Consider the following 26,583-nt stretch of genomic DNA (forward strand, 5'->3'; position numbering starts at 1 on the left):
CAAACCGAAGAAATCTGTGTGGGATAGATACTTGGATGCTACCCCGGATTGTATTTCCACCGGCATTGGAGTCAAAACATACTCCCGCGGGGTGCCGCCTCTCGATGCCGATATCCCCGCATGCGGATAACATTGAACTTCCATTATATCCAAGTCTTTTTTTCATACATGATCCGTTCTGCTTTTTCATGGGCATCTGGCTCAATATCTCGGTCATTCTCTCACTCCTCAACCACCAAAATGAAGCATCATTTGATGGTCGGTACCTGGACCGCCCCCGGGCGCATCTATACCGTGCAATTTGACGATGATGCCCTCACGCTAGAATTGGTCAAAAAGACCGAGATCCCAGAAGCGGAACCAATCTCATGGATGACATTTTCTCACGATAAGAAGGCGATATATGGCGCAGCTATGAAGAAGTGGAACAGTTTCGCCGTCAATAGCCCGACAGAGATCGTTCACCAAGTGTCGCACCCAGTTGCTGGTCACCGTATGTCCAAGGTGTCAATGGAAACAATTCCCTCTCGCTAACATTTCTTTTCATGCTAGCTCTGGCTCCCAGCAGCGAAACCAACACTCGTGCTATCTTCGTGCTTGCCGCCCACAAGCCTCCCTACAATGTTTACGGCAACCCTTTCTACAACCACGCCGGTTACGGCAATGTGTTTTCCGTGAAGCCCGACGGAGGTCTGGATCGCAACATCCAGAACTACGAATATCTTCCTAACACAGGTATCCATGGCATGGTGTTCGACCCCACGGAGACATACTTGTACTCCGCCGATCTCACAGCCAACAAGATTTGGACGCACATCAAGGATCCAAAGACGGGCGAATTGGCACTGGTGGATTGCCTCGACGCTCCTGATGCGGGCGACCACCCCCGCTGGGTTGAGATGCACCCGAGCGGCAAGTACCTATACGCGCTGATGGAGGCGGGCAATCGACTGGCAGTCTACGTGATCGATGAGCGCACCCACAAGCCAGTATTCACTCACATCACGTACCCGTTACTGCCTTCCGGTGAGTGTGACGATGCGACCGATGTGAAAACTAGCAACTAATCTCTCATTAGGCCTTCCCCCGCGCAACAAGTATCGCGGAGATGTGACTTTTTGCACCAAGGGTGGAGAATACCTTTTCGCCACTACTCGCTCAAACCATTTCGACGTGACTGGCTATATCACTGCGTTCAAGCTCGGCCCACATGGTGAGATCGAGCGCCAGCTCTTCATCAACCCTACCTCGACCAGCGGTGGTCACTCCAACGCCGTCAGCCCCTGTGACTTCAGTGATGAGTGGCTTGCACTATGTGATGACCAGCTTGGATTTGTTGAGATGTACCGCTGGCGTGACGAGAAGCTGGCACGCGTCGCGCGTGTGGATATCCCCGAGCAAGGATTTGGTATGAACGCCATCTGGTATGATTGAAGAGATTAGAATAAAAATAGAATAGATGAAATGTACATATATTTACGGTAGAATGCATGTTTATATTGTACTTTGATACATAAAACAGAAAAACGGGAAAAAAGGAAAGGGAAATATCATCGGCAGTCAAGTTCGGGTTCTGCTTTCTCCCGGATGAGGGGCAAGTCTTAAGAGCCGATATATATCAAAATGTTCTTATGTCTTGTCTTGATTGTACTCTTTTGAATCCTTCTCTGTGTTGCGTCTGTTGAAATTGGATTCTTTTTTTTTACTCCCTTAGTCTTCATTATGCCTACTCCAGGTCTTCTCTATGTGACAATGCAGCCGAAGGGCTCGCTGCCGGACACCCAGTTCCACGACTGGTACAATACTGAACATGGACCTCTGCGTCTGCGATTGCCCTTTGTCACTAATGGCTTTCGCTTCCGTGCCACCGATGGAGAGCAGCCTGAATATGTGGCTTTGTACGATATTACCGACATGGACGAGTTGACCCGCAAGACCTACTTGGATCTAAGAACCGATTTGATTAAGACTGAGCGGGAGAAGAAAACCATGGCCCAAATCGATGTCGGCCGTTTACTGTACGATCTAGTCGATGAGCGCACCAGCCCCAACTTCCGCCCGCTAGAAGATCAAGCCGATACAGATGCCGAGACCCCGGGTAGCGTCCTTATCGCCGTCCGAGTTGCCACTCACCCAGACCCCGCCAAACAAGCCGACCTGGACAAATGGTACCGGGAGGAACATTTCGAGATGCTCTCCCGTGTGCCTGGATGGCGCCGGAGTCGCCGTTTTGTCACAGCGGCGATCGATCCCGCCGCCCCGCGCGAATCGCTGGCTCTCCACGAGTATGCCCCCGTTAATGGCCTTGGAGGCGATGCCCACAAGGCCGCCATGAATACGCCGTGGGGTGCGCGTCTCATGAGCGAGGTGGTCACCTCTAAGAAGCGTCGCGTATATGAGTGGTACTACACCTTCGGCCCTGCTCCCCGTGAACTCACTGCGCTAGCTGCCCCGGATGTCGTTGGGCCCTGGAACTCAAATGATGGCCGTACTCGCACATTTCCCTCGGCCACCCGCCCGGCTGTCGAGTCGTTCGTCACTACTTCTGATGGTGTTGAAATACCGTACCGCCTGGAGGGTAGCACGGACCCCTACGCGCCTGTCGTCGTTCTGAGCAACTCCATCCTGGTCAACTGGAACATCTGGGATCGTTTTGTGGACGCCTTCTTTGCTCATCAGCAGAACCAGCGTTACCGTGTCGTGCGCTATTTGACTCGAGGCCGACACTCCCAAAGTGGTGAGCAGCCTGTCACCATCGATTTACTGGCCTCTGATCTGGCTACATTGCTCGAGGCCTTGCGTGTGCCTCCAAGGCCGCTCGTTTGATCGGTGTCAGTCTGGGTGGTGTGACCGTTTTGAACACTGCTCTTCTGCACCCGGAGCGGGTTGGGGCCTTCATCGCTTGCGACACCAACTCTTCCGCTCCCGAATCCAACCGCAAGGCATGGGGTGACCGTGTCGCCATTTGTGAGAAGGAAGGATCTACCGATCCAGATACCAAGGAGCCCATTGTCGGCGAAGAGTTGGCCGAGCTAACCACCCGTCGCTGGTTCGTGCCGGAATCATACCAGACCCAGCCCGAGGTCCTTGCGCCCGTCAAGGAGGCGGTGCGCACCAACAGCTTGAAGGGATTTGCCCATAGCGTGCAGGCCCTCTGTGCCTACGATATCCGGGAGCGTATGGCTGCTGCCACTGTACCAGGTCTGTTCGTCGCCGGAGCCAACGACGGTGTCCTGCCCCAGACAATGCAGAAGATGGCCGCAGATCTACGTGGTGGCGCTGATCTCAAGATCATCGACCGTGCTGGCCATCTGCCTATGGTGGAGCAGCCTGTGGCATTCGCGGAAGTTGTGACTGAGTTCCTCAGCAAAATAGATGGTTGATTGGATTTCTATGGGTTATGTGTAGATAGCTTTTGTTCGGCATATAAATGATTAATGAATATGTTCAATATGTTCACTGATGAGACATAACTGTATCTTCCCTTCACGTATGGAGTATTCCATCGTATCGTGACTTCGGATCCAGCCATGTGTATGTGCAGGCATACACGTCAAAGGAATGCCTTTTGCAGGACTTCTATTGTATAGCAAGGGGCGTTAACGAGTCGGAATATCTTGTGTAGAGGACGAGGGTGCCCATGCGGAAAGGAAGATTGATCGGGCTGTGTTTTGACGTACTCGGCCAGCTGTATGTCAGTAACCAGATCATGGTCCGAATAAAGACAAGATGGTAAAGAACAATAGCCCATGAAGTGTACACGACATCGTTGAGTACTTGGAAGAAGAAGAAAAGGAACAAGCCACAGGCCTAAACAATTCGGCAGACCAAGGCGGCCAAGTGTGAAATTCAGCTTGCGGGGAAACGCCAACTGCATTTCTCCGTGACATGCATTTTACAAGTTCTTGTTCTTCACTCTCTTTTCGTTATTTCTCTTCCTTACTTCTTCCTTTCTTTCTATCATGCCTGAGAGCAAGATTCCTCAACCGGGTCCTGCCAAACTTAAGCGCAATGCGGGTCCTGACGAGTGGCTGGAGGCCGCGAAGGATTGCAAGTATCTATCAGAGCCACATATGAAGCAGTTGTGTGAGATCGTCAAGGAATACATGATGGAGGGCAAGTTGTTGTCTAGCCAGAACTTGGCTTAACTATTCTGACTCTGTTCGCAGAATCAAATATCCAACCAGTGTCGACACCCGTCACAGTCTGTGGTGACATTCACGGCCAATTCTACGATCTCTTGGAACTCTTCCGAGTTTCTGGAGGCATGCCTGATGGTACAGAACTCGACCCCCCGAAGACATCCCCCTCTGTCATTACTTCCGCCGATATCGAACCCCCGTCGAGCATCTCAGACCCTAAAATTCGCAAGAAGCTTCGCGGTCCCACCGTGAATTCCAATGATGAGGAGGAAGATTCGAGTTCGCGAAGCCGATCGGCTAGCGGTACATCTGCAGATCTCCAGCTTAACCGCAACTTTGTATTTCTGGGTGACTACGTGGACCGTGGATATTTCAGTCTGGAGACCTTAACGCTTTTACTCTGTCTCAAAGCAAAGTGAGTCCCATATGGCACTTGGTGGACTTGATAGCAATGCTTACAAATATTCTAGGTATCCCGATCGAGTCACGTTGGTTCGTGGTAATCATGAGTCGCGCCAGATTACCCAGGTATACGGTTTCTACGAAGAATGCTTCCAAAAGTACGGTAGTGCCTCAGTATGGAAGGCATGCTGCCAGGTTTTCGATTTCATGACATTGGGGGCCATTATTGACGGCAAGGTGCTGTGCGTTCACGGCGGCCTGAGCCCTGAAATTCGCACACTGGACCAAGTCCGCGTGGTAGCCCGCGCACAGGAGATTCCCCACGAGGGTGCCTTCTGTGATCTTGTGTGGTCTGACCCAGATGACGTAGAGACGTGGGCTGTCAGTCCTCGGGGAGCAGGTAAGAACCATCCAGGTCTTCCTTTTTCTTTTTCTTTTTCACATAGCTGACAATCTTCCCTAGGATGGTTATTCGGAGACAGAGTGGCCGATGAGTTCTGCCATGTTAATGATCTCTCGTTGATCGCACGCGCTCATCAGTTGGTGAATGAGGGCTACAAATACCACTTTAACAACCAAAATGTCGTCACCGTGTGGAGTGCGCCAAATTACTGCTACCGATGCGGAAACCTGGCCTCGGTCTGTGAAATCGGAGAGGATCTCAAACCCACATTCAAGCTGTTTAGTGCAGTTAGCGATGACCAGAGGCATGTTCCAACTTCGCGGCCAGGGCGCAGCGAGTACTTTTTGTAACATTTGATGCAAGTTCTGCACCGGCGCTGGCGTTCGGTTTGGGTATTTGGGCGGAAGGATGAGCATTATATAATGATTTAGACCAGACTTAATGATGCATACGCCTTGTGTTTATGAGAGACCAAAAGGGATTGAAACCAGCTATGAATAGAGAACCGGCCAAAGACTTGATATCTCCCGAAGAGCTTACCCGCTCCCGACTATCGGAAAAGACACATTAAACACGGGTTCATATCAAAACGGCAGTGATGTGAACAGAGCTACCTAGGAACTGGTCAAGGCCGAGGCTTTCCCGATTGTCCCGCAATTGCCTGCCGGAACTCATCCCGGGTTGCGGAACTTATCCCGGGTCGCATCCCGGGTCGCATCCCGGATGTACCATAAAAGGTTCCCGGATAGGCTGGACGCTTACTGACACATCGAAATCACTTTTCAATGGAGCAAGTCGATGTCCTCATTTGCGGCAGCGGGTCTGCCGGTCTTTGCGCTGCTACCTGGCTCGCCAGGTATGGGGTACGATGCAAGGTACTAGAACGGCGGGCAGGTCCCATGAAGATGGGTCAAGCCGACGGTGTGCAATGTCGCACCGTGGAGATCTTTGAAAGCTTTGGAATTGGGGAAGAGCTTCTTCGTGAGGCTTATCACGTTCTCGAGGTCAACTTCTGGGCCGACGATGGCACAGGCGCCATCAAGCGGACAGGCCGGACAGCGGATACCCAACCGGGTCTATCACACCAACCTCACGTTATTTTGAACCAGGCACGTATCAACGGACTCCTCATCGAGCTGATGCAGAAATATAACGACCAACAAATCGACTATGGCTACAACGTGACCGACGTCAAAGTTGATAGCACATCTGCCGAGGACCATGATACCTATCCGGTCAAAGTGACTGCGGAGAAGGACGGAAAGACAGAAAGGTTTGCAGCCAAATACGCACTGGTAGGTGCTCATTATCTTCGAAATATACGGTATTATGCTTAGTGTTTTAGGCTTGTGATGGGGCACACAGCATTGTCCGCAAAGCCCTCGGGTACAAAATGATTGGAGACAGCAGCGACGCTGTCTGGGGTGTCATGGACATGGTTCCCCGAACGGATTTCCCAGACATTCGCAAGAAGTCTACTATTCGCTCAAAGTCAGGGAATATCCTGATTATTCCCCGCGAAGGCGATAGCGACAACCTGACAAGGTTCTATATTGAACTTGCCCCAGGAACCAACCCGAAAGAGGTGACGCTGGAAAATTTGCAGGCCCAAGCACAGAGCATCTTCCGCCCTTACAAGGTAGACTTCGTGGAAACAGTCTGGTGGTCGGCGTATGCGATCGGCCAGCGTCATGCCGATTTCTTTCACAAGGATTACCGGGTCTTCCTCGCTGGCGATGCTTGCCATACCCACTCCCCCAAAGCCGGCCAGGGTATGAATGTCAGCTTACAGGATGGTTATAATATTGGCTGGAAGCTCGGGGAGATTTTGACTGGTCTGGCCACTCCCTCACTTCTAGAGACTTACGTCCTAGAACGCCAAAAGGTGGCTATTGATCTGATTACATTCGACCGGTACTTTTCCAAGCTGTTTTCTTCTGGGGCTACAACATCTCCTGCTGAGTTTCAAGAAGGCTTCATCAAGTCTGGGAAATACACCGCAGGCTTGACGGCCAAGTATGAGGTCTCACCCATCACGTCTGCATTGGAATCGACCAATCTCGCCTCCAACGTGGCCGTCGGTATGCGGCTGCCCAGCGCACAGGTCGTGCGGTTCTGTGACTCCAAACCTCTACACCTCATGAAATCTCTCAAGTCCGATGGTAGGTGGCGCATCATGGCCTTCATAGGTGACCTGACTGTGTCAGAGAACCGCTCAAAGCTCAACAAGGTCTGTTCGTCACTAAACCTACAACCTGGCCGTTATCTAATGCATCATATAGCTTGGAGAATACTTAAGCGCGGCAGATGGGCCCATCCAGACGTTCACACCCAAGGACCAAGACATTGACAGCCTCATCGAGACCATTTTGATCGGGCATGGAAAGCGTCATGATGTTGAGTTGGAACAAATCCCTGAATGCTTTTGGCCAGTCTCTGGGAAAAACCAAACAAGAGGTGCGGATGCTCTAACATTGAATCTTGCCATTATGCCTAACCTAGAGTATTTAGACCTACACAAGATCTATTATGACGACGAGAGTTACAACGACGGACATGGCCATGCATACGAATATCTTGGCATTGACCCGGCACAAGGTGCTCTTATCATTGTTCGGCCAGATCAATGTAAGTAAATCCGTGGCCGTGAGATGATCAGATACAACTGACGCTTTTGAACTAGACGTGTCTGCCATTATGGGCCTAGGCGATCATTCGGAAATCGGCAAGTTCTTTGCTGGGTTTCTCAAACGCCAAACGTACGTTGGTCATAACATGTGAATAGAAGGATACAACGGCTAAATGACATGTATACATGTTTTAGGGACAACAATTCCAGTTGGCAGGGATCCAGTCCAGTGGGCAGCCGATTATGATATTATGATAGTATAGGAATCCATTGGGGGGAAATGGGAAATGGGAAATTGCATTGTAGATAGCTTTAGAAAGAGCTTCGAGGAAAGCGCTGAGAAAAAGAAACCAATGTGTTGGCGAAGACTTATGAATATGCATTCTCAATATGAATACGCGTTCGAGACATCGTTGAGCGAGATAAATGAAGAAATAATCCCTTTCTAGTGACCTCCAGTGCAATTTCAATTTAGGGACGGGGTTTAGTTTGAATCCGGCACTGCGTATCGGAATACAAGCAGAAAGGCACTACCACGATACATATTACGGGTATGAATATTGCACGGACGAAAGAAGGTATTGTAAATCAAGATCGTTCAATTCAAAAGAAAGCAAGACGAAACTCTTAAAAGTCAAAAATAAGGTCAAACAATCAATCAAGTCGATCCAATCATCCAATCGTTTCATATCTTCGCCATTCTCGGACTTACCGCCACTCCTTCCTCGGGTTTGCCCCTCGTCTACAGGCACTGCGAGTAGTAATCACTCTGCTTCTGGCAGGTGTATGGGCTGGCGCAAGTGGTTGCACCGGTCCAGTTGTTTCCACCACACTGCGCATAGCGAGCAGCGCCGGTGGTGCTTGATCCAGTTGAGGTGGTGGTCTTGGTAGCAGTAGTGGTGGTCACCTTGGTGGTGGTAGTGCCGGAGCCTGGGTCGGTCGAGCTGAAGGTCGAACCGAGAGGACCGACCTTGATGTTCGAATAGACAACGTAGGCATCCGGATGGTTAGCTTCAACATCGGAAGGCTCGCCAGAGGAAATGTCGCAGCTACCACGAGCAGCACCGGGAGTAGTCGAAGAGGCGCTGGTTGGGTAGGTGCTGTCGAGCCACAGCATGTTCGCCGCGTGATCATCCCAGAGACTCATGACCAGAACCATGCCATCTGCAAGACCAGCTCCCATGCCCGCCATACCGCCATGTTGGGTGAATACGTCCTTGTCCTTAAACGCGGTCTTCTGAGCCGAGCAGAAGGAATCGGTGATGGAATTGCCAGCCACAGCGCTGATGGTGGACACAGACTGGGGGATAACCTTGCCATTCTGCACGTAGAAGCGCTTGATTTCAGAGAGGGTGCCGGTGGACGTGCCATCGTTGGTGATAAACTGAGTCACCACAGTGAAAGGGGATTCGGTATCAACGATCTTGCTCGGGCCATAGAAGGACTGGTTGCCCATGCGATATGGGTTGAAATCACATCCATCAGGGTCACAAGTACCACCATAGCGGTCACTGCTGTATGTGCCGCCACAGGAATCTCCAGTGCACCTGGTCTGGGCTGGGTCATCGCAGGGATGAGGCGTGAATGCGGTGGAGATGGAGTTGGCCTCCCAAATATCCATCTCAGCACAGCAAGAGCCATAATTGCCAGTACCAGCGTTAACATCGTTGGAAGACGGCTCCCAGCCTTCCACGTTGGCCTCGCCGTTGATGAACTTGAGGTCGCGCGGGCATTGCGCGTCGCAGTAACCGGTACCGTATTTTGCACCAGCTTTGTTGGCAGGATACCGTGCCATGCCACCATCTTCGTCCATAGACACAAAGTACAGCGCACCGTTCAAGCCGCAGGGAAGGTTCGAGACATCCACATCGAAGGTGAACTCCTGGTTGAGCAGCTGGAACATTTCGTACTTGTTATCGTCCGCCATTAGGTAGAGACGTGAGCCGATGTTCTTTTGAGATGCTTGAGTGACGAAGTTCAGCCGCAAAGAGCTGCCGCTGGCGGTAACACCATAGGTGCCCTTGTAGTCGGCACCCTCCAGGGCGCAGTTGGTGGCACATGTAACATCGTCCGGGCAGAGAGTTCTATCCCAGTCATTGCCAGTATAGCAATTGGTGTAGCCGGCAGTGTTGTGAACCCAGCGCCAGTTGGAATCGATGACAACCTTGCCGCTTTGGGAAGTGCAGCTGCCTCCTGCGGTGCACTTTTGCCAAGTCAAGGACGGATGGACTTCAGCAGTGTTTGTGCCAACCTGCTGTGCCTGTGCAGCCCCGAGAAAGGCGGCCAAAAGCAGAGCATTTCTGTAGACCTTGAAGGAGAGAGTGGAAGCCATGATGTCCCGGGTTGATGTGCACTGAATTGAGGGCTTGGTTGCTGGGTGAATTGATGAGGAAACCGAGACTGGGATGGGAACAAAGTCCTTTTATATTCCAACAGAAACTAGAGAGGGTTGTCAGAGGATTCACATGGAGCTTCATGCCACGGCTCTACGGTCCGTATGACCGTATGATAAATAGACTCAATAGACTGCCATGTTTCCAAATGGAGAAGTACGACAAACACTCCGGGGACACGGAGGGAGTTCCCCAGACCCCGCCACTAGCTTCAGAAGTAGTTGAAGTCTTTTTTTGGAGGAGGCGCCTTGGGTCTTAGTGTCACCGAGATGGCTGTGAGTATTCTATCGCTTGGTAAAGGGAAAGCCAAACTAGGCCCAAGCAATGCAGCCACTTCGGATGGGAAACCCATTGGCGGCTAAATGGCCTGCCTCCAAATCAGGCAGGGACAACGCCATGTTTTTGTGCACGACGCCCGACTTGGAGAAATGAGAAATGAAATATGTTAGCATACCCAGATTAGGAAAATACCTCGGATCCGTGGCAAGGTAGTAACTATTCAGATTCTGCAGAATCTAGACCGGGACATGGTTTACCCCAATTCTCGGTAAATTGCGTTAGCTGTGCGCACTGGGTGTGGGCAATGGGGTGCATTAGCGCGATGAAGGTAATTTGGTTTAATCACGGGGATTAAGGAACCAATGCCGAGCACAGGCCTGTCAAGTAATGCTGTTTTAGTCTCATGACACCTGGTTAGGTGAGATTGATGCATAATTTTGGTGCCGAGTGGCTTTTGGGTCGCGCTAGAGAAACGGTGGCTAAGAAGGAATCCTGCGACTCATCGGGATGTTTTTCTTTTGGTTGTCAATGAGTTCTAGTGATAGATATAGATCAGTGATTAAAGTGAACAAAATGATCAAATGATCGACGTGATGAAGATCGAAGCGATGAAGATCAAAAGAGTAAACAAAAAGAACGCCGATCTGGGTGGTCCCGCAGGGGCCAATGCGGATGACTCATCGCCGAAACCGGCAATCTTGGAAGTGGGATATTCACAAAAAAAAAAGAAAAAAAGAAAAAAGAAAAGAAATCCGAAACAATTCCTCTCCATCTTACTTTGAAGGAATACCAAGCGGATTCAACACCGTTATCTCATTTATTATGGCTCCTAGCTTCATTTTGACCCTTTCCGGTCCTGACCGTCCCGGTATTGTCCATGCGGTCACTGCATTCCTCGTGCAGAACAACCTCAACATTATCGATTCGTCGCAATTCGGAGATCCTACCTCCCAGCGCTTCTTTATGCGCACACAATTTGCAATTGCAAATGGCGGAGATGAAACCCCTGAACTCGAGAAATTGCGCACTGCGTTCGAGCCCACTGCCCAGTCGTTCTCCCTCAACTTCGAGATCAACCCCAGTGTGAAAAAGCCCCGCGTGCTGATCATGGTCTCCAAGATCGGCCACTGCCTCAACGACCTGCTCTTCCGCCAATCCACCGGCCAGCTGAGCATTGAGGTGCCTTTAATCGTTTCCAACCACCCAGACTTCGCTACCCTTGCGGCCACCTATAATATCCCATTCCACCACCTCCCCGTCACCGCGGATACCAAGGCGCAGCAGGAGGCCCAGATTCTGGAGTTGGTGAGCCAACACAACATTGATTTGATTGTGCTGGCTCGGTATATGCAGGTGTTGTCCCCAACCCTGTGCTCCGCCATGTCCGGTCGCATTATCAACATCCACCACAGCTTCCTGCCTTCTTTCAAGGGCGCCAAGCCCTACCACCAGGCCTACGACCGCGGTGTGAAGATCATTGGCGCCACTGCCCATTTCGTCACCAGTGACCTTGACGAAGGCCCGATCATCGAACAGAATGTCGTGCGAGTCAACCACGGCATGAGCCCCAAGGAGCTGACCCATGCCGGCAGTAACGTGGAGAGCAACGTACTCGCCACTGCTGTCAAGTACGTGACGGAGCGCCGTGTGATCTTGAACGGCCATAAAACTGTTGTCTTCAACTAAATGATTTGGGTGTCATCCCAATTCTGTGATTCATATAGCCCATATTACACATTTGGCCATTAAATCATCCCCTTCAACGTCCCTTTTGTGATACCTCTGTGGTCATTATAGACCATGAGACTACCAAGAAAAGAAAATCGAAATCGAAATGGAATGTATATAGTATACATATACAGTTCATGAAATACAATGAGTCAAGTGGACTCCAAAAAGAACTCGTAGATTAAGACCCTATAGTGAACTCATTCTTATACGAATTTCTCTTTTCATGTTTCCACCAGTTTTGGAATTCTCTTTTTATTTTTCTTTTCTTTTCTTTTTTTGGCTTCCAAAAACAAGCGCTTAAGCGCTGCCTAGCGGAAGATCAAACTCAACATCTGCGCTGCTCAAAGACAGATCCCACTTCCTCCCCACATCTCGAATCAAGATGACATTTACAGTTGCTCCTCATCTCAAATACTTTACCATCCCTCTCAAGGACTTTGTGGCTGCCCGACCTGAATTTGAAGGGTTTGGTGTTTGTGCGTACATTTTCTCTCATGCCGGTCCCCCCCCGCGAATCCTCCTTCTCCAGCGCGCACTCACTGATTCAATGCCCGGCTGTTGGGAGGGCCCCGGAGGCGCATGCGAACTGGACACCGACAAAACGTTACTCGATTCTCTTGTGCGCGAGACGCTAGAAGAAAGTGGATTGCATGTGTCTCACATTCTAGACCTCGTCGCGGTGGATTGCTGGGAGCATCATCGCCGTAGTGGCGGCAAAATTCGTATCGCCAAGTACTCGTTCGTTGTCGAGGTCCAAGAGGCCTTGGGATCGTCAGCAGGAAAACAGCAACCGGTGCCAACACTCCAGATACCTGTCCACCTCGAGCCACTGGAGCACCAGAAATTCGACTGGGCGGTAAAAGAGGACGTTCTGCTTTCTATTCGATCACCCAATGGTCCATACAGATTTCCCTTGCCCTTAGTTGGTCATCAAGCACCCAATATCCTCCGCGCTTTTGAATTGGTCGAACAACGAGAGAGCAGGAAATGAATGGTCCGAAGATCCGACTCCCTTGAATAGCCGATACCCGTTGCATGACTCCAGTCAGAGTCAGCACTAGTCTCAAAACAAAACCCTCAGCCTAAACACTATATCCCATAGCCTCAGACCGAGGTGATACATGTGGCGCTACCTTGTTCATCTTGAAGAAGCCATGCAGAAACCGGAGCACGCTCCGACTAGTCAAGCCACGTTGATTTCGCTTGTGCGTTGGGCGCTTCGGTTTCTCGAGTGCATAAGGCTAAATGATATACACTGCTGATTATCTGCATAAACCAGTGCATATCGGGTGATTTCGTGGGGAAATTGCATCTACGGGGGCTGCAGGGAAGTACAGTTATTCCCCGGGAAGAAAACAGGTGCACCGTCTATATAGAAACATATCGATTCCCAGTTAATCAAGCATTCCGACCCTCAGGGATGTTATGCGAACTCCTTCTAATGCTGTTGATCATGGCCAGTTTAGTATCTGGTTTCCATCCGTGCACAATTCTTACATGAACTGGTACGCAAATTCGAGTAGATAGGTCGAGCGGCTGCGTGGTGTATCCTATTCGTCGGATCAAATAAGGTATATATAACCCCTGGTCAATACCTGGACATTAGTCGGATGTCGGATGAATCACCGGAAAAGAACTCGGGCAGTCTGACGAGCGTCAGCCTCTTGGTGATAGGTGCTTTCTGTCGGCAATATACTCCCACGCCTATTGTCGATTGATTGTGCTTCGTTCTCCTGGCTTTATGGTGCCTTCCCACGTAAGCTCATCTCCGAAGTTCCATGAGATTGTAATGCCGTGCCAAATCTGGACTACATTTTTCTCACGTATTAATTCTTCCCAAATTATTCCAGCTCGGGTGTTGGTCCGTACAAGAAAAAAGGGGCTTGTGAAATTGTTCTCCCTGTAGACCTCTCCGTTAGGCTAAACTGTACTAAGTAATCTTCGCAATGTCAGAAATTCCAGTCGTAGGTAAGGAGCCACTCATGATCAGGGAATTTGCTCCTTGCCGTTCTTGTCCATTGTGGGTTGATATAAATCCCATTGCGACTCCCACACATTTCGATGCTGAAACACGCTCGAGAACTTCCACCTAGCCAAAATGCGGTATATCTCTTTGCTTTCGATCGCCGGTGTTACAGGCATGGTGCTGGCAGCACCGGGTCCATCCTTGTCTAAAAGGGCTTCTTCCTTCGTCTGTATGAAGTGCAACAATCGTGGAGCAAACTATATATCTGACCAGGTCGTGGATAGGGTTCGGCGCAAACGAAGCTGGCGCAGAGTTTGGGAGTGGGAACATTCCAGGGAAACTAGGAACCGATTATATCTGGCCATCGACCTCAACCATTCAAACCCTGCGTGATGCAGGGATGAATATATTCCGCATTCCCTTCGCAATGGAGCGGTTGGTTCCAGGAACTCTGACGTCGAGTATGGATGCGACTTACCTGGCTTCATTGAAAAGTGTACGGATCTATATCCTGTAGGTGTCCATGATGCTAATTCTGCAACAGACTGTCAACTATGTCACGTCCAGCGGTGGATATGCCGTTGTTGATCCTCACAATTTTGGACGATAGTAAGTTCTCGGATTGCATTGCGCTGTGGAGTATTCGTCTTACCATCTCTACATAGTTATGGCAATGTCATCACCTCTACTAGTGACTTCGCAGCCTTTTGGACAGCCCTTGCATCTGAATTCGCATCGAATGACAAGGTCATCTTCGACACAAGTGAGATTCACTATTCCCCAATCCAAGCCGTACACTAACGTTTTAGACAATGAATTCCATTCGGAAGACCAAGACCTGGTGTTGAACCTGAACCAAGCTGCCATCAATGCTATCCGTGCTGCAGGAGCAAAATCGCAGTACATTTTCGTGGAGGGCAACTCATGGAGTGGTGCGTGGACATGGACAACCGTCAATGACAATATGAAAGCCTTGACAGACCCACAGGACTTGATTATCTATGAGATGCACCAATACCTTGACTCTGACGGTTCTGGGACATCGGAGACCTGTGTTAGCTCAACTATCGGACGAGAACGAGTTGTGGCTGCCACACAGTGGCTCAAGGACAATGGCAAGAGGGCCTTCTTAGGTGAATTTGCCGGGGGTGCCAATTCTGTCTGTCAAAGTGCAGTGACAGGTATGCTCGATTACTTGCAAGCAAATAGCGATGTCTGGGTTGGTGCGTCCTGGTGGTCCGCTGGACCATGGTGGGGAAACTACATGTACAGTTTCGAGCCTCCTTCCGGCGTAGGCTATACCTACTACATGAGTCTTCTGAAGAATTATTTCCCCGGCTCAACTGGTTCGGGTGGGACAACCACAGCAGCCCCGACTTCCACAACAACTGTCGCTACTGCTACCAAGACCACCACAACTGGGTCGAGCACCACCGGCGCGGCTCACTATGGGCAGTGCGGTGGAAAGAACTGGGCAGGGGCAACCACCTGTGCCAGCCCATACGCCTGCCAGAAGCAGAGTGACTACTATTCGCAGTGCCTGTAGGCGAAGAAATAGGACTAGAAGATATAGGTATCAGCAGTACCTTGGTCAGGGTCTTATACTGCCAATGAGATCAAGCTTTGAATCATCGTTTATTTATTCCTCACTAGCAAAGCCTCGTTTGTTTGCCCACTCGTACTTTTCAGATCTTTCTCAAGATTGAGACAGAACTAATACCGACTAGACTTGATTGTTTCACCTTTCATCAACATTATTCTTATAAAGACGTTGTGACAGACATAATTTATACGCAAATAAACCAACCCATCCTCGAGAGAAACCTAAGAAGAACAACTAAGCCGAGTCGCCCACTCCGGATATAGCATTTGGAAAGAGGACCCTAGGCTGGCTTCATGGCTTACCCCCTAGCTGAAATAGAGCTGGAGTTTGATGGCCTGGACGGGACTTCGCCAGGCATCGGCTTGCGGGCCCACACTCTTCTCCTATACTAGTGGTCAGTCTGGCCCCGTGGGGAATCTGAGCGATGACAGATTAGAACTTACGCTTTGTGGTATGCGTGGTAGTTTGGGTTCTTTACTTCACTGCGTATCCTTGCACAGTATACATGAACTTCCTCTTTAGTCCACGGGTTGGGGTCGCCGAATTTCGTTAGCAACCACATGCACCACCCTTCCATACCAGAAATCCAGTGTTGGCAATTGACTACACCTGCCTCCTTGAACTTTTGATCTCTCGGCCATGGCCCAATTGGCCACTTGTATATCTTTTCGTGCAAGTCCACAAACCCGGCGTTCTTGATGCTTTCCGACATGGTGAGGACTATATCGAATGACCGACCAGCGCGATCACCGCACTTTTGCATAAGTGGACCCCACGAGGACAAGGCACTATCGGCTGGGAGACTTCCATCGTCACTTGTGACAAAAGGGCCAGCCTCGATCTGCTCAATCCACCCACCAGGGGCCATTTTCCTGTTATAGGGTTAGACTGGCCTGGTCACTTCACTCTATTGATAACCTACTCAAAGCAGTGCCGATAAACAAGTTCCCACTCAGAAGAGTCAAAAGATCCGAACATATTGCGCATATGGATTAGATCAAATTGTTCGCGCCATGTCCAGTCTTGCAGCACATCATCGACCTCGATGACGCAGTTGGGCGGCGTCCAGGTGACTGGAGGTGGGAAAAGATCGACTCCTCTGACAGTGGCATTCGGGAGCATATCAGCCACATCGCTAGAAACGATGAGTATTTGACGTTTTTCACAGTGCTAGAACAGTCTACAGACATACATGGCCCAGGTGCCTTTTCCGGTTCCAATATCGAGAACTTGTATCGGACGTTCGCGGTCTGTCCCGATAGGTGACCGAAACAATGGGTTGGCTCGATCGGAGTCCATGATGAGATCCACGAGATGTCTGTGATGGTCAGAGGCGTGTGCTGGACTAGGATTGGAATACGTACCCTGCCTCATAGGTCTCGAATTGTTGCTCATCCGATGGGAAACTATAAAGCAATGAGTCTATCCTTATTTTGTGACATTTCAACTACATACCAATATTCTTTTTTCGAAAACGATTGATATCTATAGGAGCATGAGGCTATGTTAAATATCATCAAGTGATCCAATATGGGGAGCTCTTACCGCCTCCCATTGTCCATCAAACCACGATAGATCGATGACCTAATTGAGGTAGTTCCCCTGGTTGTATAAATGTAAGGAACGAAGTGCAAGATATCAATTGTCACATGCAAACTCACGACCGCCAGTCATCGGGGCTATAAGTGCTGTCAGGAGCGTATAAGTCTGGATCGATAGAGATGGGGTTCATATTGTTTCCCTCTTTTTATTGTGTTCTGTTCTGTTCTTCCTGTTTTCTTTTCTTTTTCTTTACAAATGAACGTTGAGACAGAACAGCAATCATGGATATAAGGGGACGGGAGTATAGCGGCCAAAGAGAGACAAGAGGAAAATAGACTATAAAGCCAACCATACGGAGTCCTCCGTGGAGACATCAAGGTTAATATTACCACCGGTGTAGCCCTCAGTCCCGGGTCAACCATTGATGCGGGACTGAGGCGGTATTCCGTGGCAGAAGCTGAGAAGTGTAAGAAGCCGGCTCTCTCCCACCGTTACCTAGCAAGAAGTTGTCCCTGAATACTATCTTGCTACTCAGTTGAAGCCAGTTTGTAGGCCTGTGTGGCCGTCTCTACTAGTAGTCTGTTTTAAGCCTTGCCGGCGGTTTAGAGAATTGTCTGCCACACCGGTGGAGCCACTTTTACTTTTACCTTGCCACAAAGAGATCGCTGATTGGCTGTGAACACGGCAACTTCATCCTTCAACCGTGGAATTTGAACGCTTGGCGTACCTGTTCCCCACACGGAATTACCCCTAACCGTCAACTCTCCTTCACCAACACACCACGCTACCCAGTGTTGGTGGGCCCCAGTCAACGATAAATACCATTCAACAATAAAATCATGAAATTAGGTACCTTTTATATGGTGTGCCTATACAAAGGATACAAAGGATACCAGATTGAAAAATGTCCATTTTTCTCAACCCTCAAACTAGCTAGAGGAGAAATAAATAGCTTATTCGCTACTAATATTAATTAATATACAATTGTGAGAAGTGTATTATAATGGCACTATATATAATATAGAGCTTAAATGTTGGATTACTTTAAGTACACTTAATATTTATTACTGATATTAGTACTAAATGAACTAGACTTCCTTAAGAAGATATATAGACCTATAATTTCTCTATCTATGTAGTGGGTTGAGAAATATAGATATTTTTGATCTAGTATCCTTTATATCTTTTGTATGGGCACACCATATAAAAGGTACCTAATTTCATGATTTTATTGTTGAGTGGTATTTATCGTTGATTGGGGCCCACCAACACCGGGTAGTGTGTTGGTAGGCTTGGCACGATTAGTACGTTAATATTTATGTGCATGTTCGTAATTTATACGTATTTAGAGGATTCCGATACTTCGGACCTTTTATGATGACAGGTCAAGTCCAAATTTAAATACCTCGCCTTACAACCCCTGTGTTGTACACTAGTATTCGCGAATATGCCACCCCCTAGGTAGGTATCTTTGGTTGAGCCATTGCTCGCTTTTCAGATAGTTCTGCAAGAACCATTAATATGACAATAGCCTCGACTTGTCTCGTGATCCCTAAAGCCTCTGGGGCCCATATTGGCCAGATCGCAAGAGACGAGCTGTGCTGTCCCCCTGCACCCCAGTGCTATACGACAAAACATAAACCACGTCATAAATATAGCATTGGAAAATTTATACATGTATTTCATTATATCTGCAGGTCAAGTTCCTTCGGTGTTGCGGTACCCGTTGCCGAGGGTGGTGCAGACCGAGTATCTTCTGCATCACAGCAGTTCACTGTGCAACCCTTGTATAACCTTGGTGGATTAATATTTAAGACCTGTTGGTCTTCAAGTCTGCTAGAACAAATCTTGGAAAGTATCGACCAGGAACGATGGCAGAAGGCAACCCGTCAACTCTCAATCAATTTGTTCAAATTCTAGCACAGACTCGGGGGATACACATAGACGTCCCAAATGGTAAGTATGTTTGCCCTTTTGCACCCGCTGTTTTGGGTAGATTTGCTTCCATTTCGGGCTTTTAGAGGCATCCCATGCCACCCAGAATGCCCTCCAAAACTTGGAGTATATCTCAGCAATTCTTCGAACCGACCATACCAAGCAACGAGAGGCTGATGTCCTGACCGATGTCCTTGGTATTTGCCATCAGCCAGCCATGCTAGGGGGGCCTAGGAATATCCAAACATGATTTTCTAACAGTGCAACAACAATCGGAAATCTTGTTCCTTGTGGATGCGTGGCTGGAATCACTCAATTCAGCCGATCGAGAAAAATCAATCCCTTGCCGTCTAACACAAAGGCCAGAAGGCCGCCGAGGAATGACTATAAGTGAAAAGATATTTGCGATGCATGATCTAAATCACAAAGGGTTTGTGGCTCCAGGCGACATAATTCGTGTCCATGTTGACTGGATACTTGCCTCTGAGGTGTCTTGGGCCGTAGGTTTGCTTCCGAAGGCGCCGTGAGCTGTGGGCTGACCTTGAGTCTCAAGGGAATGGAAACAACATACAATCATCTAGGAAAGCCTGGAATATTTCGAAATGACCGCTTCTGGCTTTGTGGGGACCATATTGTTGATCCTCGGGTTAACGAGCTACCTCAAGTGCAGGCGCTGATCAGCGGAAGCGAGAGAGCGAAGAAAACTTTCAAAATGACGGAATACCAAGGCATGAATGTCAGTTTCCCTTACGGTGTGCTTTTTGCACTCACTGAATCACAGCTATGAAGTACACTATTCTCCACACTGAGTTCTACCGAGAGCGCGCGCAGCCCGGAATGCTGGTCGTCGGCTCGGACTCACACACGTGTTCGTCAGGAGCACTAGGCTGTCTCGCAATTGGGCTGGGTGCTGCAGATGTCGCTTTACCGTTGGTGACTGGAGAAACATGGTTCCGAGTCCCAGAAACCATCAACATACGCCTGGTTGGAGCACCGAAGCCAGGGATTGGGGGTAAAGATGTCATTTTGTACATCTTGCAAGTGCTCAAAAGAAATACTATAGCATCCGATAGGATCGTGGAATTTACAGGCCCGGCACTCAGGCATTTATCCCCTGATACCCGCTTCGCAGTTTCCAACATGACCACAGTTAGTCAATACCATAAAATAGTTGGGCCAAATTTACTAACATGAATGGCAGGAACTTGGTGGCATCACTGGTATATTTATGCCTGACGACACCACCCACAAGTTCATTAATAGACGAAAACTTGCTCGTCACAAATGCCACACAACGTACTTCAGGCCCGATGCCGATGCGGAGTATGCCGCAGTTCATGAGATCGATCTCACGCATGTGGGGTCTTTTATCGCACGGTATCCCAACCCGGATGACGTGGTTCCAATTACGGAAGAAGAGGGAATGGAGTTGAATGGATGTTTTATCGGGGCATGCACTACTACCGAGGAAGATCTGATCCTCGGTGCTCTAGTAATAGAGCAAGCAATGAAAAGAGGATCAAAGCCTACCGCAAAGGGGAAGAGGAAGGTCGTTCCCGGTTCCATGCCAATACTGTATCGCTTACGCGAACTGGGGTTATGCGATATATACGAAGACGCAGGATTTGAGATCGGCATCCCCGGGTGCAGTTATTGTGTCGGGATGTCAGCCGATCAGGCCGCCCCAGGAGAGGTCTGGATTTCCTCTCAGAATCGGAATTTCGAAAACCGGATGGGCAAAGGTAATGAATCCTTTTCAATGTGATTGAATAGTTGATTGAAACCACCTGATTCAGGTTCAATTGGTCACCTCGCCTCTGCAGCCACTGTCGCAGCGTCGTCATTTGGAATGAAGCTAGTTGATCCTAGTGACCTACTTGCTGCAATAGATTTAAGTAGATGGCGGCAGCTCACAGCAGCAAGCATGCACTCGGATGCAACTAGCCCAAAGAGCGACCTGATATATGTTGAGCCATGTGATTGTGACTATCATAGGGCCGGTGCCCAGACGCAGAAACGAATAGTGAAACCGCGGCTAGATAAACACGGAAGGAGACAGATAAAAAGCGTTCAAGGCAAAGTACAGAGACTGGGGGATTTCGTCAACACGGATGCAGTGCGTGTTTATTCTTTCATCTATGTTCGTGAAGTGCCAGAGCTAATGGTAGTCTTCAAGCTCGCCCCTGCCGAGTTTCTAATTAGCATGAAAAATAATACGGACGCTGGCATGCGCTGTCTGGTACATACGCATCCAAAATTCCGCGAACGTGCTCAGCAGGGGTTCAATATTGTTGTTGGTGGCAAGGGCTTTGGTTGCGGGTCTTCACGCGAACAAGCAGTGATGGCATTACTAGGCAAGTCAAGTCCAACAAGGGGGCTTTTTTCCAAGAAACCATTCGACGAATCAGACATTTTTGACCAGAGTTTCTTTCAGGGTGCGGTGTCCAGTGTGTCATAGCTAAATCGTTTGCGTTCATCTTCCAACGCAACATGCCAAGCCTCGGGCTCCTAGGCATCACGATGGAAGATGAGTCCTTCTTTCAACTTGCGGATGATGGAGTGTCAATTTCCATCGATTTAAATTCACGAATAATTGATGTCGCTGGAAAGACGTTCGGGTTCAAGCTCAGCCAAACGGAAACCGAGATCTTCCAATTTGGTGGGATTGCTTCGGCTTTTGGGGTATTCGGAAACAAGCTGCTCGAGGCAATAACCCCAGCCAAATTGCCTCCAGGGTCTAAGCAGGAGGAAGCAGAGCAGCCGGATAAACGACTACAATGGTAAAATCATACCCACTGTCTGCATCTTGCTCATTGAGAAGGAAAACGGAGAAAGAGGCACGGCTGTTGACTAGCTATAAAAACCGAGTCGAAGGATCCAAGGTACCAACAGGACTTAAAGAAGAAAAATAATGTTCGCTAGCCTCGAAAAGTCAAGCTACCAATAATAGGTAATAGAGATGCGGTACAGATGGAGAAACGATGGAGAAAACACTGTGTATTGACTGTCTCGCACGAGGAGAAGAGGAGGAAGAGAAGGAAAGGAGAGGGAACTATCAAACATGTAGGTTCCATCGCATGGTGATACCTCAGGCATCCAACACTAACTTAAGCAAATATCGAGGTTCCTGATATTTTGCATTATTTTGAGTGAATGGGTATTGTCGCTTATCCGCTGTGCAGAGAGGCATAGTGACTCCGGAGTAAGAGAATAATATCTTTCGTCAAGTATTGAGACTCCGTAACATTATATTATTTTGTTGCATTGAATGAGTCATTACCCTATGTGTCAGGGGATCCGGGAATCGCTCGTCCGTGCCTATGTATCTGACTGCAGTCGATATATTAAATCGATACAATCTCTGAAGGCTTAGACTATATCCAGACTCTAGAGCGCAATCCATATATCCCCCAGCTTTGACATGGTGTTTCGGCAGTACTTTCATGGTTGACTGGTCAAAGACATGACGGAAGGAGACTTGAAGTGTGAGGAACCGAGCAGACAGTCATGGTAAAAGGGGTATCATTGGGGCTATCGCCTGCCTCTGACATTCGATGTAGAGATTGTCAACTGCTGCGATTACGTGATAATACGCGGGTCTTCTTTTGAGATCAGACATGGAGGTAAGAACAACTGAGTCAAACCCTAGCATGAGAGCCTACCAGGTAGTATCCCAACAAGTTTGGGGGTCACCTAGACAGGGGTATAGTGGTTACTCGATAGGAATATATAAAAGAATGACCACATATACGGGTTGTGGGTATCTGCTCAAGTGGGGGTTGACATGCTTTCCGCGGCGAACGCTTCGGCGGGAGCCGCCGAATTTCCACTACATCCTACCCAAAGAATGAAATTGGAAGCTATATCGATATAGGCTAGCGTGACATTAGGTTTCATGAAAAAAAGAACTCTGTTAGATGCAAAGTCTACGTGTATTATCAGGAAAATCCGAGACAAACCTGTCGGCTATTCAGATATTCATTTTCTAAAAGAATACCCCCCATAATCCTTTCTTTCCAGATTAACCACATCAATTGATGGGCGCAAGGCCTAGCTGGCTAACAAATCTCTTAAACATGATAGAGGCAAGGGGCTTAGTGAACCCATCAGCAGCCTGCTCCTTCGTTGAAATGTACTTGAGCAGATGGATCCTGCTTGAACTTCCTGTCGCAGAAAATGATAGCGGACAGCGATGTGTTTCGTGTGAATGGTGACAGGCTTGTCTAGCAAGGTATGTTTATGCTGAGATTCATGCATACGAAGCTCTGTAAGAAGCAAAATAAGCCACTTTGCTTCTTGTGCGGCGAGACATTGTGCAATGTACTAGGATTCAGTACATGACAATGCAAAACATGCCTGCTTTTTGGAAGCCCAGTTGATAGGACCTCCAGCAAGGTGAAACACGAAGCCAGACGTAGAGATTCCATTTGTTGAACGCGGGTCAACGTAGTCAGCGTCGCAGAATCCATGGAGTGACAATGAAGAAAAGGAAGCAGGATCACGAAATGTTCGTGATTGATCATGATCATGAGTGGCTTGATCAGGATCACGGTGATACCAGATGAGAAGATCAACTGTGCCTGCTAGGTAACGAAACAGGCGTTTGACAGCTTGTTTATGCTGGGGACCCCGATTTCTAGCATGCTTTGCTAGCTGAATGGTAGCATAGGAGATGTCCGGTCGAGTCCCAACCATTAGCCAGATAGCTTTTCCCACTTGCTCTTGATAGAGCTTGCATGCTGCGAGTGACGTAGTCCCAGTGTATGGAATCAGAGGTTCTTTCTCATTGAATGGGGTTGACACTGGCTTACAGTTTTGCATGCCGTACTGATAAAGAAGAGTAGCAATAAACTTCTTCTGGGAGAGAGAGATAGATCCCGACTGTGTATGTCTCTAGACTTCAACTGCAAGGTATTCTTTAACGGATCCTTTGTGAGTGAAGATGAAATGCTTCGGGAGCTGGCTTTGAAAAGCCTTTATCACTTTTGTTGATGGTGATAGAGCGAGAATGTCATCGACATAGACAATGTCGAAGATCGGGATAGTGCCTTTATTAATCCATTTGACAAAAGCAGAGTGATCAGCGTGAGTCTTCTGGAAGCCCATCGCTAGCAAGGCATCATGCAAAAGCATATACCACTCCCGGGAAGCCTGTTTCAAACCATAGACAGATTTCATCAACAGTCCTATCTTGTCAGATCGAGGATTGCTTGCTGGGATGAAGAAGCTTTGATCTTTGCTGTTTCTTCAGCTATCTTTTCCGCTCCTCCGGCAACCTGATTCTCTGGTAGTTCAATGAAGATAGACCCATTGATATCTGCATTCAAGGTGCGGCCTTGATGTCGAAATGGTGAAGCTCCAGCCTAGTGCAGCGGCAATGGCACAGAAGATCTTACATGACATAGGCTTTGCAACAAAAGAGTATACTTCATGGAAGTCTACATCTTTAACTTGATTGAATCCCCGTGCAACGAGGCGGGCTTTATAGCGGCCATCGTCCTTTTTAATGTCAAAGACCCAGCGAAGGGTAAGGGGTTTCCTCTTTGTCTTATTGGCGTCTCTGTCAACGATCTTCCAGCTGCCATTTTGCAAGTGAGATTGTAGCTCTTTTTGTGCGGCAGCAAACCATTTATCTCTTTATTTGCAGTTCATGACATCGACCCAGCCGTTAGGGAAATACCCTACATCATCTGCTGTAAGCTTGGAGGACCGTGTGTTGTCATCGTCCCCCCGGTTCTGGGTGGCTGTGAAAATAGTGAGTATGGCATCGTTGTTATCACATGCATAAAGAGCGGTTACAGCAGGATGGAAAGTAGTAATGGTAGCGAGGTGCTCCAGCATAGCACGGCTTTTTTTTTAATCGTGGTTGATCTGCGGAGAGGTTGTTGAACAGATCAGTGAGAGACAGGCTCGGCAGCATGTTCTTGTGCTGGTTGAATTGATTCATGCAGTAAATTCGGCAGTGAGGAAGGTATTTGCATGTTGGGATTTTGATCTGGAAGATCTAGATCTTGCTATACGTCCATAGGATAATCATCCTGGGATTCCACGGCATCAGGCTCACCCCCTTCCTCCGGCCCCACCTTTTGTCCCACCACACCATTGTCGAGACCATTTGTCGTCGGATTCGATCGGTTCGGAGGAGAGGACTCGGCGGGTTGTTTGGTAGATTTATCAGAAGTATAAGGCAAAAACAATCTGGTTACCATAGTAAAAAGCATAGAGAAAAACGCAGCATCCAGAGCTTCAATCCGCCTTCTCTATCGATGCGCTCTTCAAGCGGCGGTGTGATTTTGTAAAGGTTGAAGCTTCCTACTTTTGGAGAACCAACGGCTTGGTCTGCAATGACGACGTCTCGCTTGGTATACCAGTTTCAATTCGGGATTGCTGGCTGCATAGCGGCATGTTGTTGTTGTTAGGGGTAGAATTCAGCCATCGTGGCTGATCAAAAGTGATAAATGAATGAATGATAGATACAGCTCTCGTCTGAGATACTATAACAAAGCTTCTTTCTCAAAAGTGATAAAGAAGTGAGAGATACACTCCGTCAAAGGGATATATGCAAATCCAAAGTGAGATATACTACCTAGCAAATAGACAGTATTCTCAAAGAAAAGCGAGAGATAAGCGAGAGATAAGTGAGAGATAAGTGAGAGATAAGTGAGAGATAAGTGAGAGATAAGTGAGAGATAAGTGAGAGATAAGTGAGAGGCTCCTTTCGGGAGATGCTTGTCTAGCAAGATATAGGCTGACCATAGCGCTATTCTCGATGGTAAAGGGGTAACGGGGCTCCACTGCGGGGGTATGCTCGTCTAGTGAGATATCAATAGACCTTTGATGAGATCTTTGATGAAACAAAGGGGGAAAACGAGGGCCTCGTAACCTATTAGGGCTACAATACTGGAGATCTAGTTAATCACACTAGCAGGAGGAGGAGGGGGGGGGGGGTGGTGGTGGTGGAAATCGGGAAGAAGAGAGGTCGTAATGAATCTATAGAAAGCAGGCTGTATATGAAGCCTGCACTAACAAAGAAATGGCAAACTAGCAAACAGCTCAGTCTGCACACAAAGAGACAAAGTCATCCCATGTATGCCAACAATATGAGCTGCAGCCATTGCGCTAGGGGATGTGGTCCTTTCGTAGCCTGCGTCCAGATCCCGAGTGAGTCTGGGGAGGCTACTGAATGCGCCAACTGCCACTTCGGCGGCATAGTTACCCGATGTAGCCTGAAACCAGAATCAGACTCTGCGACCAGCGTGTAAAAGGGCTACACTCCAAACCAACCATCCACTTCAAACGAATCGTCCACTCCAAACCAACTACCCACTCTAAACCAACCTTGCACTCAAGACCAACCTGTCCCAACCATCGACCAGGAGGAAAGCAACACACTGGATGGCACACACTCCTCATCCACCATAGACCACAATCCACCGGTGCCCCTGCCTGAAAACGTCAGGGTGGAGGCAATTGAAACCCTGGAGCTATATCTTCCGGATATAGACACCGATATTGTGACGCTCCAGGGAATGATCAAGAACAAAGAGATCAAGCGGAA

General features: G+C 48.7%; 11 protein-coding genes across 11 annotated transcripts; 7 read left to right on the forward strand and 4 right to left on the reverse strand.

Annotated features, from left to right (window-relative positions):
• Positions 1 to 240: 240 nt before the first annotated feature.
• N7519_009459 (uncharacterized protein) lies at positions 241 to 3,383 on the forward strand (the record flags this gene model as incomplete). The annotated part of the gene is made up of 5 exons (XM_057296232.1): positions 241 to 493; positions 553 to 1,026; positions 1,079 to 1,408; positions 1,715 to 2,737; positions 2,794 to 3,383. 5 exons carry the CDS (start codon positions 241 to 243, stop codon positions 3,381 to 3,383), a joined length of 2,670 nt encoding a protein of 889 aa, XP_057144114.1.
• Positions 3,384 to 3,962: 579 nt separating this feature from the next.
• sitA (TOR signaling pathway phosphatase SitA) lies at positions 3,963 to 5,297 on the forward strand (the record flags this gene model as incomplete). Its single annotated transcript, XM_057296233.1, has 4 exons — positions 3,963 to 4,116; positions 4,170 to 4,557; positions 4,613 to 4,944; positions 5,008 to 5,297. The coding sequence occupies 4 exons, from the start codon at positions 3,963 to 3,965 to the stop codon at positions 5,295 to 5,297; spliced, it is 1,164 nt and encodes a 387-aa protein (XP_057144115.1).
• Positions 5,298 to 5,732: 435 nt separating this feature from the next.
• Positions 5,733 to 7,728, forward strand: N7519_009461 (putative phenol 2-monooxygenase; the record flags this gene model as incomplete). Its single annotated transcript, XM_057296234.1, has 4 exons — positions 5,733 to 6,242; positions 6,293 to 7,177; positions 7,230 to 7,575; positions 7,631 to 7,728. 4 exons carry the CDS (start codon positions 5,733 to 5,735, stop codon positions 7,726 to 7,728), a joined length of 1,839 nt encoding a protein of 612 aa, XP_057144116.1.
• Positions 7,729 to 8,318: 590 nt separating this feature from the next.
• On the reverse strand, positions 8,319 to 9,908 carry cbhB (putative 1,4-beta-D-glucan-cellobiohydrolyase; the record flags this gene model as incomplete). Its single annotated transcript, XM_057296235.1, has 1 exon — positions 8,319 to 9,908. The coding sequence occupies one exon, from the start codon at positions 9,906 to 9,908 to the stop codon at positions 8,319 to 8,321; it is 1,590 nt and encodes a 529-aa protein (XP_057144117.1).
• A 1,162-nt stretch (positions 9,909 to 11,070) lies between these two features.
• N7519_009463 (formyltetrahydrofolate deformylase) lies at positions 11,071 to 11,934 on the forward strand (the record flags this gene model as incomplete). Its single annotated transcript, XM_057296236.1, has 1 exon — positions 11,071 to 11,934. The coding sequence occupies one exon, from the start codon at positions 11,071 to 11,073 to the stop codon at positions 11,932 to 11,934; it is 864 nt and encodes a 287-aa protein (XP_057144118.1).
• Positions 11,935 to 12,361: 427 nt separating this feature from the next.
• On the forward strand, positions 12,362 to 12,970 carry N7519_009464 (NUDIX hydrolase; the record flags this gene model as incomplete). Its single annotated transcript, XM_057296237.1, has 1 exon — positions 12,362 to 12,970. The coding sequence occupies one exon, from the start codon at positions 12,362 to 12,364 to the stop codon at positions 12,968 to 12,970; it is 609 nt and encodes a 202-aa protein (XP_057144119.1).
• Positions 12,971 to 14,077: 1,107 nt separating this feature from the next.
• Positions 14,078 to 15,491, forward strand: egl2 (putative endoglucanase; the record flags this gene model as incomplete). The annotated part of the gene is made up of 5 exons (XM_057296238.1): positions 14,078 to 14,174; positions 14,230 to 14,441; positions 14,490 to 14,554; positions 14,611 to 14,708; positions 14,755 to 15,491. The coding sequence occupies 5 exons, from the start codon at positions 14,078 to 14,080 to the stop codon at positions 15,489 to 15,491; spliced, it is 1,209 nt and encodes a 402-aa protein (XP_057144120.1).
• A 355-nt stretch (positions 15,492 to 15,846) lies between these two features.
• On the reverse strand, positions 15,847 to 17,280 carry N7519_009466 (class I SAM-dependent methyltransferase; the record flags this gene model as incomplete). Its single annotated transcript, XM_057296239.1, has 7 exons — positions 15,847 to 15,931; positions 15,992 to 16,420; positions 16,471 to 16,683; positions 16,741 to 16,866; positions 16,913 to 16,954; positions 17,094 to 17,150; positions 17,210 to 17,280. The coding sequence occupies 7 exons, from the start codon at positions 17,278 to 17,280 to the stop codon at positions 15,847 to 15,849; spliced, it is 1,023 nt and encodes a 340-aa protein (XP_057144121.1).
• Positions 17,281 to 19,043: 1,763 nt separating this feature from the next.
• Positions 19,044 to 21,809, forward strand: acoC (uncharacterized protein; the record flags this gene model as incomplete). Its single annotated transcript, XM_057296240.1, has 8 exons — positions 19,044 to 19,050; positions 19,112 to 19,222; positions 19,287 to 19,525; positions 19,579 to 19,761; positions 19,815 to 20,174; positions 20,227 to 20,767; positions 20,822 to 21,472; positions 21,538 to 21,809. The coding sequence occupies 8 exons, from the start codon at positions 19,044 to 19,046 to the stop codon at positions 21,807 to 21,809; spliced, it is 2,364 nt and encodes a 787-aa protein (XP_057144122.1).
• Positions 21,810 to 23,055: 1,246 nt separating this feature from the next.
• On the reverse strand, positions 23,056 to 23,337 carry N7519_009468 (Reverse transcriptase RNA-dependent DNA polymerase; the record flags this gene model as incomplete). The annotated part of the gene is made up of 2 exons (XM_057296241.1): positions 23,056 to 23,248; positions 23,285 to 23,337. The coding sequence occupies 2 exons, from the start codon at positions 23,335 to 23,337 to the stop codon at positions 23,056 to 23,058; spliced, it is 246 nt and encodes an 81-aa protein (XP_057144123.1).
• An 11-nt stretch (positions 23,338 to 23,348) lies between these two features.
• On the reverse strand, positions 23,349 to 24,659 carry N7519_009469 (Reverse transcriptase RNA-dependent DNA polymerase; the record flags this gene model as incomplete). Its single annotated transcript, XM_057296242.1, has 2 exons — positions 23,349 to 23,918; positions 24,333 to 24,659. Coding segments are annotated over 2 exons (897 nt in total), but the record flags the coding sequence as incomplete, so codon positions are not given.
• Between the last annotated feature and the right edge of the window lie 1,924 nt (positions 24,660 to 26,583).

The sequence above is a fragment of the Penicillium mononematosum genome (assembly GCF_028829835.1).
Source record: "Penicillium mononematosum strain IBT 11891 chromosome Unknown utg000005l:1.0-9366267.0:1.0-9372171.0, whole genome shotgun sequence".
Classification (NCBI taxonomy): Eukaryota; Fungi; Ascomycota; class Eurotiomycetes; order Eurotiales; family Aspergillaceae; genus Penicillium; species Penicillium mononematosum.